Source organism: Dama dama, chromosome 1 (genome assembly GCF_033118175.1).
Source record: "Dama dama isolate Ldn47 chromosome 1, ASM3311817v1, whole genome shotgun sequence".
Lineage (NCBI taxonomy): Eukaryota > Metazoa > Chordata > Mammalia > Artiodactyla > Cervidae > Dama > Dama dama.
In genome coordinates, this window is record NC_083681.1 from 81,769,457 (window position 1) to 81,783,398 (window position 13,942).

The following is a 13,942-nucleotide window of genomic DNA, read 5'->3' on the forward strand; positions in this document are numbered from 1 at the left end:
TCTGCCCTCACTGTGTCCACAAGTCCGTTCCCCACGTCTGCGTCTCCATTGCTCCCCGCAAATAGGGTCATCAGGACCATTTCTCTAGATTCCACAAACATACGTTAATATGGGACATTTTTCTCTTTTGGACTTTACTCTGGATGACGGACTCCAGGTTCATCCACAGCTCTACAAATGACCCGGTTTCGTTCCTTTTTATCGGTTCCACTTTCTAATGGGAAGAGTGTCCAAGAGGTTTGAACGGCCACTCTTCTCCACTGGTCTCCTCCTCTCCAGACCTGCTCCGGCACAGCCTACTGACCCCTTCTCTGCATCACTCCTGGGCAGAGAACTCGTCAAGGATCTCTGTTACCCTTTGCCTTCCTCTTGGTCACTTCACGACGTTGTCCTAGCTTGCTTCTCAAGGTCAGTGAAGTCATTTCTCCTCTATGATCTATTCTAGGATAAAGAAAGAAAGAAAGAAAAGTCACTCAGTCGTGTCCGACTCTTTGCGTCCCCATGGACTGTAGCCCACCAGTCTCCTCCATCCATGGGATTTTCCAGGCAAAAATCCTGGAGTGGGTTGCCATTTCCTCCTCCAGGGGATCTTCCCGACCCAGGAATTGAACCCTGGTCTCCCGCATTGTAGGCAGATGCTTTACCGTCTGAGCCACCAGGGAAGTCCAACATTAAAAAAACATTCCAGGATAAAGTCAACATTAAAAAATTTCCCGTGGTATGTATATATGTACTTTTATTGAGGTATAGATGATGTCCAGATTATATGTTCACGTGTGTAATATAGGGATTCTCAATGTAAAGGTTGTATTTTGTTTATAGTTATTATAAACATTGGTCATATTCCTTGCGCTATATCCTATAGACATAAATAAGCTAACTTTGTAGCTTATTTATTTTATACCTGGTAGCTTGTACCTCTTAATCTTCTACCCCTAACTTGCCGCTCCCTGCTCCTTTCTTCCCATGGGTAACCACTAGTTTGATCTCTGTATCTGTGAGTCTGTTTCTGTTCTGTTATATTCATTCATTTGTTTTATTTTGCTTCCACATGTAAGTGATAACTTGCAGCACTTTTCTTTCTCTGACTTATTTCACTAAGGATAAAAGTGTCCCCCAATAGATGAATGATAAGGAAGAAGTATACACACACACAACGGAATAGTCTTCAGTCATAAAAAAGAATGAAAACTTGCCATTATCACCAACATGAATGTGCTTGAAGTGTAGTAACCTCTGGTATTTATTAACCCTATCATGATAAATACTTTAGAGGGATTATCTAATTTGAATTTTCACCCTGTTAGCCAGGTTCTTTTGTATTTGAAGTCAGGAATGCTTGACCAGGAGACTGAGCTCTTAACTCCCATTGTAAACTGCATCTACTCGAAGTTTCCCAGATGCAGGTTGTTCTTGCTGAAGTCCGAGATTTTATCCTTTTTCTATGACTTCTTTACTTCTCTTTTATCTCACCAACTTATGCTTATTTTTCAGGTTCCAATTTAGCCAGCCCTTTCTTCAAGAAGACTTCCCTGATTCTTGAAGACAGGTTGTGCTCCGCATTAATGTTCCGTCTTATTTCTATCTAGCACTTTTCACTTTGTCCTGAAATTATCTGTTTTCTGGAGCCCATCACAGGCTGTACATTTTCTTTTCTTTTTTTTTTTTTTGGAGAGTTAAGGCCAGCATCTTGATTTTATTTTCCTCTCCGGAAGTGAAAGATCCTTCAGTCCAACATCCCACAGGTTCTCCCCGAGTTGTCCTCATCTATGAGGCTATGAGACCCCTCAGTTATGCAGCCCGACACCCCAAACCAGACCCACATGGCGGAGTTTGTCTTGCTGGGCTTCGCTGAGGCGCATGAGACACGCCTCTTCCTCTTCGTCCTCTTCCTCACCATGTACCTGCTCACCTTGGTGGAGAACTTGGCCATCATCCTGGTGGTGGGCTTGGACCACCGCCTCCATAGGCCCATGTATTTCTTCCTGACGCACTTGTCCTGCCTTGAAATCGGGTATACTTCAGTCACGGTGCCCAAGATGCTGGCGGGTTTCCTTGGGGTGGCTGGAGGCCAGAGGATCTCCTACGCGGGCTGCCTGTCCCAGCTTTTCATCTTCACCTTCCTCGGGGCCACGGAGTGTCTGCTGCTGGCCGCCATGGCCTACGACCGCTACGTGGCCATCTGCCTGCCTCTCCGGTACGGGGCGCTGGTGTCCTGGGGCGCCTGCGGCCGCCTGGCAGCCGCCTGCTGGCTGGGGGGCCTGCTCACCCCCGCGTTGCCCATCTATCTCATGTCCCGACTGACGTTTTGTGGCCCCAACGTCATCGACCACTTCTTCTGCGACGCCTCGCCGCTGCTGGCCCTGGCCTGCTCGGACGTCGGCCCGAAGGAGACCGCAGACCTCCTGGTCTCGCTGGCCGTGCTCCTGGCCTCGTCCGCGGCCATCGCCGCGTCCTACGGCCGCATCGTCTGGACGCTGCTGCAGCTCCGCGCGGCCGCGGCGCGCAGAAAGGCCTTCTCCACCTGCGCGGCCCACCTGGGCGTGGTGAGCCTCTTCTACGGCACTCTCTTCTTCATGTACGCCCGCACCCGAGCGGCCCCTTCCATCAGCTTCAGCAAGGTGGTGTCGGTCTTCTACTCCATCGTCACGCCCATGCTCAACCCCCTCATCTACAGTCTCCGAAACCACGAGGTCAAGGGGGCTCTGGGGAGAGCCTTCTCCTGCCGGTCTTGGAAAGGTCGGTGAGGAGGCAGGTGTTGGGGCGGCGGGATCCATGCCTAGCTTTTTAGAAGGGGCGTGGTGAGCACTCTGGAATGGAGCAGAGGCCTAGGAGTCACCAGTTAAGGGATCAGTTCAGTCGCTCGGTGGTGTCTGACTCCCTGCGACCGCACGAATCGCAGCACGCCAGGCCTCCCTGTCCATCACCAACTCCCGGGGTTTACTCAAGCTCATGTCCATCGAGTCGGTGATGCCATCCAGCCATCTCATCCTCTGGCATCCCCCTTCTCCTCCTGCCCCCAGTCCCTCCCAGCATCAGGGTCTTTCCCAATGAGTCAGCTCTTCACATTAGGTGGCCAAAGTATTGGAGTTTCAGCCTCAGCATCAGTCCTTCCAGTGAACACCCAGGACTGATCTCCTTTAGGATGGACTGGTTGCATCGCCTTGCAGTCAAAGGGACTCTCAAGAGTCTTCTCCAGCACCACAGTTCAAAAGCATCAATTCTTTGGCACTCAGCTTTCTTTATAGTCCAACTCTCACATCCATACATGACCACTGGAAAAACCATAGCCTTGACTAATGGACCTTTGTTGGCAAAGTAATGTCTCTGCTTTTAATATGCTGTCTAGGTTGGTCATAACTTTCCTTCCAAGGAGTAAGTGTCTTTTAATTTCATGGCTGCAATCACCATCTGCAGTGATTTTGGAACCCCAAATAAAGTCTGACACTGTTTCCCCATCTATTTCCCATGAAGTGATGGGACCAGATGCCATGATCTTAGTTTTCTGAATGTTGAGCTTTAAGCCAAATTTTCACTCTCCTCTTTCACTTTCATCAAGAGGCTCTTTAGTTCCTCTTCACTTTCTGCCATAAGGATGGTGTCATCTGCGTATCTGAGGTTATTGATATTTCTCCCGGCTATCTTGATTCCAGCTTGTGCTTCCTCCAGACCAGCATTTCTCATGATGTACTCTGCATATAAGTTATGTGTGTATTAAAGTAAAATGCTACTTCTGCTATGACAAGAAACTCCTACCTATATTAGCTTAAAGAAGGAAAGAGACTTCCTCTTTCCTGCCAGAGTCCGAGGTGAGTGCTCCATGTTGGTGGCTGGCTCTGCTCAAGAGGCATTCGAGGATCCAAGTTCCTTGTGTCTTTCTGATTTTTGTGGGGGAAGCTCTCTGCCTCCAGTCAGCAGCACACACTTCTCTTCCTCATCACTTTTTTTTCTTTCTTTTCCTTTTTAAAATAAATTTATCCAATTATTTTTATTTTTTTATTTTTGAACCCTTTTATTGTGAAATATAAAACACAGATAGGAGGGACTTCTCTGAGGGTCCAGTGGTTAAGACTTCGCCTTCCAATGCAGGGGGTGAGTGCTGGATCCCTGGCCGGGAAGCTAAGATCCCATATGCCTTGTGGCTGGAAAACCAAAACATAAAACAGAATCAGGATTGTAACAAATTCAATATAGATTTTAAAAAAGGTCCATAGAAAAATATCTTAAAAAAAAACACATTTAGGAAAGTGAATACAACATAACCATATAGCTTAATGGATTACATAATGACCAACAAGTTAATATACTGAATACTAAATCCAGAAATTAACCATCATTGGTACCCCAATGCTGGGAAAGATTGAAGGCAGGAGGAGAAGGGGATGACAGAGGATGAGATGGTTGGATGGCATAAGTGACTTGATGGACATGAGTTTGAGTAAGCTCCTGGAGTTGGTGATGGACACGGAGGCCGGGTGAGCTGCAGTCCATGGGGTCACAAAAAATCCAACATGACTGAGCGATTGAACTGAACTGGTGCCCCCAAAACCTGCCCCCAGCAGACCTCTTCCCAGTCATAGTCTCCTCTTCCCCCAAATGGTAACCACTATTTAGACTTCCATAGTTAGCTTACCTTTTCTCTTCTGAGGGTTTAAAACCTAAGAAAGCAAGCCTCAACACTATACGGTTCACCTTGAACAATGCTTAGGGGCACTGACTCTCCAAACGGTCAAAAATCAAAGTATAACTTATAGCTGGCCCTCCGTATGCAAGGTTCCTCGGTAACCATGCTTCTGTTATTTTTATTAAAAAACCTTTATTTTCTGGTATAGTTGATTCACAAAGTTGCATTACTTTTAGGTGTACAACAAAGTGAATCAGTTACACATAAACATATTCCCACTCTTTTTCAGATTCTTTTCCCGTATAGGCCCTTACAGAATATTGAGTAGAGTTCCTTGTGCTACATAGCAGGTCCTTGCTAGTTATCTATTTTATGTATAGTAGTGTGTATGTGTCAATCTTGAAAGTGAAAGTGAAGTTGCTCAGTCGTGTCTGAGTCTTTGTGACCCAAGGGACTATAGCCCACCAGGCTCCTCTGTCCATGGAATTCTCCAGGCAAGAACACTGGAGTGGGTGGCCATTTCCTTCTCCAGGGGACCTTCCCGACCCAGGGATCGAACTCGGGTCTCCCACATTGCACGTCAATCTTAATCTCCCAATTTATCCTCCCCACCCCCTGGGAACCATAAGTTTATTATCTACATCTGTTAACTCTATTTCTGCTTCTTTGCATCTTTAGGGTCAATGTCCCCTTGGATGTTGGCAAACTAAGGCCAAATCTAGTCTAGCTCTTATTTACAACAACCTGTGAGCTAAGAATAGTTTTTAAATTTTAAATGGTTGAACACAAATCAAACGTAGAATACTATTTCATGACATGCAAACATTTTATAAGATTAAAATTTCAGTGTCTATAAATCAAGTTTCACTAGAACTCAATCATACTTATGTATTGTCTGGGCTGCTCTTGTGCTCCAATGACAGAGACCATTTGCCAATCCCCAGGGGCCTTCTTACTCCTTCCATGACCAACATTTGGTCCCGCTGGATAAGAAGCGTGATGTTGCTATTCAGTCACTAAGTCACGTCTGACTCTTTGTGACCCCAAGGACTGCAGCACGCCAGGCTTCCCTCTGCTTCACTATCTCCCAAAGTTTGCTTAAACTCATATCCATTGAGTCAGTGATTCCATCCAACTATCTCATCCTCTGTCATCCCTTCTCCTCCTGCCCTCAATCTTACCCAGCATCAGGGTCTTTTCCAATGAGTCGGCTCTTTGCATCAGGTGGCCAAAGTACTGGAGCTTCAGCTTCAGAGTCAGTCCTTCCAATGAATATTCAGGATTGACTTCCTTTAGGATGGACTGGTTTGATCTCCTTGCAGTCCAAGGAACTCTCGAGTCTTCCCCAGCACCACAGTTTGAAAGTGTCAACTCTTCGGTGCTCAGCCTTCTTTATGGTCTAACTGTCACGTCCACACATGACTACTGGAAAAACCATAGCTTTGGCTATACAGACCTTTGCAGGCAAAGTGATGTCTCTGCTTTTCAATACGCTGTCTAGGTTTGCCACAGCTTTTCTTCCAAGGAGCAAGAAGGGTGAGGATACAGCACAGAAGGGACACAGCCCACCTCTTAGTTTTTCCACTAGATGTGGCAATCATTGTGTTTACTCACCTTTCTTGGTGAGAAGTTAGCCACAGGTCACATCTAATTGCAAGGTGGCACAATGGTAAATAATCCACCTGCAGTGCAGGAGATGTAAGAGATGTGGGTTCAATTCCTGGGTCAGGAAGATCCCCTGGCATAGGGAATGTCAACCCATTCCAATATTCTTGCCTGGAAAATCCCAGGCAGAGGAGCCTGGTGGGTTATGGTCTATGGGGTCACAAAGAGTCAGGCACGACTGAGCACACACAGAAAAAGAACCGTGCGAACCATACTGAATTCATTTTGTCAGCTCCACCTTAGGCCTGCAGTCCAACCCCACCCTCATTTCCATGTGACTAAGCTTTAGCCTACTCACAAGGAATGCACCCAAGTTCCCTATCAACTCTTACTCTTGCCTTCATCTGATATGAAAATCGAAAACATGCCTTTTGCTGACGCAGATGGTTAATGACCGTGTAATGGCAGGGAAAAACTCCTGATCCTGGTGAGGCAGACATGTTTCTCCCTAGTAGTCAATTCTATTTTTAGCTTTGACCCCTTTTAAATTCCCCTGTACCCCTTTTGGTGAAGTGTGGTGCAGCTGCAAATGCCTTGGGATCATCGTCCACCCGATCCTGCCTGTTTGTAAGTCACTAACAATAAATTCCATAATTGCACTTTATGTAGTTGCCTGCTTTGATTTTTGGTCTCAAAGTTCCTTCTCAGCTCAGAGGTTATTAGACAATATTTTTGCCTCCCAACAAGAGTCCATAGGTAGGTAGACAAATGCCTGCTGCAATTTGCTTACTGTGGGAAAAGGGGTGAACACATTTTGGTAGACAACCAGCAGTTTCCACACAAACTCCCCAGAATCACAGCTGATTTTCCACGTGACCTATGTACTTCTTTGTATCTACATTTTCTTACTTGAAATATAGACCAAGGGAACTCCCTGGTGGTCCAGTGGTTAGGATGGAGCACTTTAACTGCTGGGGTCCAGGTTCGATCCCTGGTTGGGGAGCTAAGAACCCACATGCTTTGAGGTGAGGCCAAAATAAAAGAAATACAGACCAAGCCTCCTGCTCTACCAACCCAGTGGATCTTCTATGGTTCCATATTCTTTTTATCCCTTGCGGTTGTGCCGGGACTCCCACTTCTGTTTGTCAGGCTTTTCCATCTTTGGTTAGCCTCTTACTTTTCAGTTTTCACATTCCAAGCCCATGGCAGCTGATTTCTAAGTCACGTTTGTCAAAAAGCTGACTTGGACTGTGGGATGCTGTGACTTTCTCTCTGTCTCTCTCTAGACAGAGTCTTCTTATTTAATCTATTTCCTTGTTTCCTTTGTGGCTTCCTCTTCATTGGCCCAAATAAAATTATTGGCTGACCATAGGCAAGATAAAAGCATTTTAAAAAATAAATTTTACGTTTTTTGGTTGTCTCATTGTAGTGGCTTCTCTTGTTGCTGAGCACGGGCTCGCGAGTGCTCGAGCTTCAGCAGTTGCGGCAGGGGGCTCAGTAGTTGCAGGTCCTGGGCTCTCGAGCACCGGATCAATAGTTGTGGCTCACAGGCTCAGCTGCTCCACGGCATGTGGGATCTTCCCAGATCAGGGACGAAGTCACGCTTCCTGCGTTGGCAGGCAGATTCTTTACCACTGAGCCACCAGGGAAGCCCCAAGATAAAAGCATTTTAAACCCCCTTTGGCAGGAACTTAAGATGAATCTCTTTGCCCAGAAACATGGACGCCTTGACACCTTGAGACATTCTGTGTAACTCCGTCCAGCAGTATCCCTCCCCACGGACAGTTCAAGAGCACTATCATTTAACAGATGCCCAGTTATTGTGGGATGCCTTAGTAGCCTCATACTCTCATGGAAGTGGAGATTTCATTTTCTTTTATATCAGGTTTTTAAAAAATTATTCATATGTTTGTTTATTTTATTTTTGGCTTTGCTGGGTCTTCTTTGCTGCACGGGGCTGCCCTCTAGTTGTGCACGGGCTCCTCACTGCAGCGGCTTTTTCTCCTTCGGCGCGCAGGCTCTAGGGTGCTCAGGCTTTAGTAGCTGCAGTGCGTGGGCTCAGGAGTTGAGGCTCCCGGGCTCTACAGCAGACGCTCAATAGTTGTGGTGCACGGGTTTAGATGCTCCGTGACATGTGGGATCATCCCAGATCAGGGATTGAACCTGTGTCTCCTGCACTGGCAGGCAAATTCTTTACCACTGGGCCACCAGGGAGTCCCCAGGTTTATTTTTTATTTCCTCTTTCATTTCTTCCGTGACCCATAGGGTTTTTGGCAGCACATGATTCAGCCTCCGGTGTCTGGTGGGTGGCGCAGCATCCTGGCAGTAATAACGCAGAGGGAGGATTCCCAAGTGGTGCTTGGCAGCACCATGGTTTGTCATCACCAGGTTGGATGAGCACCCCCAAATGGATGCCGCAAGTGTCCGTGCCGCCACGGTGAGAACCAATCACCTCCTGCCTGTCTCAGAGACTCTTCAAGACAGCTGATGGGTCTAGCCAGGCTCCTTTCAAACGACTGCTTCTGCCTTAGGTTTGGAGCATGTGCGATTTTGTGTGTGTCCTTTAAGAGTGGTGCCTCTGCTTCCTGTTGCCCTCTGGCTCTCCTGAAAGTAAGCCCTGCTGGACTTCAAAGCCAAGTGTTCTGGGGGCTTGTCTTCTTCGAGCAGGACTCCTGGGGCTGGGGAGCCTGATGTGGGGCTTGGACCCCTCTCTCCCTGGGGAGAATTTCTGCAGTTGTAATCAGCCTCCAGTTTGTGGGTCGCCCGCCTGGGGGTATGGGTCTTGCCTATGCCATGTCACTGCCCTTCCTAATTGTTTTGTCACAGTTCTTCTTTTTTTTTTTTTTTTGTAACTTTAATTGCAAAAGCTCTTTCCTGCTAGTCTTCAAGACTTTCTCATCAATAATTGCTCTTTCACATCAATAGCTGTAATTTTGGTGTGCCTGTGGGAGGAGGTGAGCTCAGACTCTTCCTACCCTGCCTCTTGGCTACTGACTATTCACTTCTTGCTTCCTTTGTGACTCATCTGGTAAAGAATCTGCCTGCAATGTGGGAGACCTGGGTTTGATTCCTGGGTCGGGAAGATCCCCTGGAGAAGGGAAAGGCTACCCACTCCAGTATTCTGGCCTGGAGAATTCCATGGACTGTATAGTCCATGGGGTCGCAAAGAGTCGGACATGACTGAGAAACTTTCACTTTTCACTATTCACTTCTTATAAACAGTTTCACAATAGATATATTTAGTCCCTTCTGATCAGGTTAGGTTGGAAATGTTAGCTCACAAGCTCTTTGTTTGTAAAGATATTCTTTAACCATTTTGAAGTTTCCTCCCCATGACCTAGCCTGTAGCAAGGGTCTCATAAAAGTTTCAGCTATTCGGCAGTTAATCAAGAGATTCATGTTTGCCATTATATATAATTTTACTGAATTGTTTAACGAATACGCTTACAATATGCAGAGCAATGTTCTAAATGTCTTATAAATAATAATTCATTTACTCCTCATTGATAACCCCACAAAATAGGTAATATTCTTATCTTCCTTTACACACAAGGAAACTGAGGTACAGAGAAGTTAAGTCACTTGTCCAAAGTCACACAGCTGGGGCAATGGAAGTGCCATGGCTTGAAGCTTACTCATCTGACTCTTAACATCTGCACAATGATGTCCTGGATTCACTGGTCCCCTCCTTGGCATCAGTTCCTGTTCCTGATCTGTAATAGGTCAGGGTGGACTTGATGACTTTATCTATTTACTTTTTGAGTGTTTTGTAAGTGCTGAGAACCTTCACATATTTTTTTTTTTCATTTTATTATCACAACAACCCAGAGAGAAAGGCTTATTCTCATCTTATACTGGAAGAAACTGAAGCTTAGAGAGGTTAAGTAACATGCTCAAGTCCCTAAAGCTACACCACGGAGGAGCCAGGAGGATTTGAATCAAGTCTTTCTGACTTCTTCCAACCATTCTACCTTGCCACCTTCTCTCAAAGATCTCTTCCAGTGCTACCTTTGCAGAAGTTGATTAATTCATTCATTAGACAACTATCCCGTCTCCTGTTTGCATCAGGCACTGGCTGACTGCTGAGAGGGTCACAGACTGAATAAGACCAGATGTTTCCATCAAGGGTGGTATTATTTGCAAACACATCTCATCGCCCTCTATTGGAATGAAAGACAAGAAGAAAGCAGCTGAGTGACAGGGAGGGTCTGGATCAGTGTAGTCCAGATCAGGGTCCGGATCCTTCTCAGAGGAAGGAGCGTTTTCCTGCTGAGGAGCTTAGGGAAGGCAGCCTTGAGCAGGTGGGACGCCTTTCTGCTCACTGCTGATTTTCTCACTTGAGATGCTGCCTGCCAAGCATTTGTTCTTTTGTGTTTTTTTCTGGCTGGAGAAGGATGATGTGGCATTTGGGAAGGAAAAGGCAGAACAGGAGACCTGCTTCAGATGCCAGGATGGCAGAGACCTCCTGAGGGACTGTGTCCCTGCTTCGGGCACTCCTGTGTGTGGGAATGAAGGTCACCCAGACACAGGAGCAGACCAACATGCTGAGCGTGATACGCTTGGCTTCCCTGAAGGTGTCAGGTAGCCCCACTGAAGGTGGGGCCGGGAAGACCACCAGGAAGCTAACCAGACCTAGCAAACCCAAGTAACCCAGCATGGCCTAGAACAGTTCCAAGGAGCCCTCATCAGGCTCTGTAGAGGTCACAGGTCGTGGGGGCCATCCGGTCACCCAGAGTGAATGTGAGGTTGCCCGGACCAGGGGACAGACCATGGGGATGATTTTGGGGAGAACTGGCCCCAGAACTTCCTCATCTGGGCCTGCGGCCGGGTGCCATGGGAGGCTGCCACCACCACGACGGTCTTGGCCAGCACAGTGGACACACAGGTTGTGAAGGTGACCCCAAAGGCCGCCTGGCGTACGGCACAGGTGAGGGGCCCTGGAGGGCCAATGACCGTGAAGGGGAAGGGGAGACAGGGCCAAGGTGGACAGCAGAAGGTAGCTGAGCTGGGGATGACTGGCTCGGGCGATGGGGTGTGGTGGGGCCTGATGAAGATGCCCCAGACAGCCAGAGCGAGGTGGGAGCGCAGGGCTGGGCAGAGAGCCGACACGCGCCGAGAGCTCCTGGTAGGACCGGCAGTCAAGGGTTTGGGGATGCGCTGACCGCTCTCCCTGTTGGGCCACTGGTCCCCGGGGCACTTCTCACAGGTAGCACTGTCTAAAGGAAGAGAGAGAAACGGGGTCAGAGAACAGGCTGCAGAAACTTCTGGGAACTTTCCCGCGGTCAAGTGGTTATACGAATCGTGCTGGCTTTTCCCCGTAGAATCACTGCGCTTCAGTCTTCTTATGGTGGGCCTCCCGGGTGGCCTGACGGCCCCAGGTTCAGGGCCAGAAACACAGGTGGGGGAGATCCCGATGGCCACGGCCCTTCGTGCCTCACGCTACAGTGAAACAAGAGTGACGCGGTGACCTACGGACGTTCTGTCCCGCTGAACCCACCCACCGTGGTGGCAACGTGGCAATTCGGAGCCACAGCTAATTTAGTTCTGCACTTATTCTTCAGCCTGTTTTACATAAGGAGTATCTATGGGAATGCTTACTACATACATCTACTCTCCTTTTTTATGGAGTTATCCCTTTTTTTTTCCCAAGATTTTTTTGATGTGGACCATTTAGAAAATCTTCATTGAATTTACTACAGTATTGCTTCTGTTTTACGGTTTGGTTTTTGGCTGCAAGACACATGGGATCTTTGCACCCCCTACATTGGCAGGCAAAGTCTTAACCACTGGGCCACCAGGAAGTCCCCGCCCTTTCTACATCACTACTTTGATAGAACTCATCAGAGCTTTGCTTTCTGTAGTGAACAGAGCGGCTTTGTGCCAGAGCACGGGAGCGGCAATATATTCCCATTCACCTCTTTCCTCGATTTGGATTCTGAACCTGGTCTTCCCAACCCAATCTCTTTCCGTTTCATGCATCCACCACCCCAAACACATATCGAAACACTTACTGCTTCTCTATTTGAGTAATTCAGTGACTCCCTATGTCCTACAGAACAAAGTTCACGCTTCTGAGTCTGGAGAGTAAGGCCTGTGATGTGGCCACCTTCCTACATCTCGAATCTCAGTCTAGACTCAAGTCACCCTAGGCTCCTTATTTCTTTCATGCCTAAGACTTCCCTAACTTATTCCTTGCCCTGGACTGTCCTTATCAAGTTTCACTGCCTGTGAATCACTACCTGTTGATCAAGGCCCGAATCACAGGCCACCCCCTCTGGTGAAAAGTCTCCCTACCTATCCTCCATTAGAATCGTTTCTCTCTGCTTCCATGACTCAGTGCTTGAGCTCTGATTGAAGTGACGCATATTAACGTTGAACCAAGTCTCTCTAGCATACAATGATCCTCCTCCTTTAGCAGATCACGAGCTCTGTGGGGCAAGATTGAGCCTCACCACCTTGGCACCCATACAGTAGATGCCAGTTGCTATCTGTTGAATGAATGACGTTTTAGTAAAATATAGGTTAAATCACCAGTGGGGCTCAGCTCGGAGCTCTTAGAGGGATAACTTAGAGGGGTGGGATCGGGGGTGAGAGGGAGATTCAGGGAGGGGATATAAGTGTACACGTAGCTGATTTGCTTTGTTGTACCTCAGAAACTAACACATCGTTGTAAAGCAATTATACTCCAATAAAAAAAAATCACTGAGGGGCTTTTTCCCAATATTTATGGAATGCCTACCACATGCCAGACATTAAAATAGGTGCAAAATTTGGACAAACTCATGGTTGATGAAAGGAAGAATGAATGTATAACCATCAAAGGTCATAAGGTAGCATGTGGGCAGGGCATATTGACACCATCTTTTGATCTCCTCTTCCCTGGATTTTTTTTTTTTTTTTTTCCCATTTAAAAAATCTTTGCTTGATGTGGGCTTCCTTGGTAACTCAGATAGTAAAGAATCTGCCTGCAATGCAGGAGACCCAGGTTCGATCCCCAAGTCAGGAAGATCCCCTGGAGATGGGAATGGCAACCCACTCCAGCATTCTTGCCTGGAGAACTCCATGGACAGACCATGGAGTTGCAGAGACATGACTGAGCAATAACACTTCGTACTTTCCTTGATGTAAACATCAGCTCTCATCTGAAACCTCCCCTGGCTGCTGGCTGGCCGCCCGCTGACTGAGGGCCAGCTTCTCTCTTTACCTGGTGCCGTGGACGTCTCTCCTCTGGGGCAGGGAAGGCAGCAAGAGCAGCAGTTTGACTTCTCAGACAGGGCTGAGTTCCTGGTTCCCGCAGGACATTTCTCATTGCGGGGGTGGGGGGGGGGTAGGCACCTGCACAAGGAGGGAGACAGCGCATGGGGGAGGCTGCGGGGGAGGCCGACCAGCACCTGTGCCATCAGCCTTAGAGCAGCGCTCAGCATCACTCTCACTGACTGGTCCCTCCCTCTCCTTTCTCTCCCTCCTCCCCCACCTTAAAAAAGTTAAAAACCCTCTTTACCTCCTTCTCCCTTTCTTTATTCCTTTCCTCTTCCCCTTCCCTCCCTGTCTTGCTCAAACAGTTATCAATGTATTCCATGTATCAGGTACCGTGTAGGGTATTAGGGAGAGATCAATAGGTAAAAATAAGTTTGTAAGATGTCACAGTCTAGGGGGAACCAGCTGAAGCTGAAGCTCCGATACTTCGGCCACCTGATGCGAAGGACCGACTCA

At 47.6% G+C, this 13,942-nt stretch overlaps 1 protein-coding gene across 1 annotated transcript; it reads left to right on the forward strand.

The window, feature by feature from the left end:
- Positions 1–1,793: 1,793 nt before the first annotated feature.
- Positions 1,794–2,747, forward strand: LOC133056641 (olfactory receptor 6Q1). The gene has a single exon (XM_061142184.1). It carries the CDS (start codon positions 1,794–1,796, stop codon positions 2,745–2,747), a length of 954 nt encoding a protein of 317 aa, XP_060998167.1.
- Positions 2,748–13,942: the final 11,195 nt, after the last annotated feature.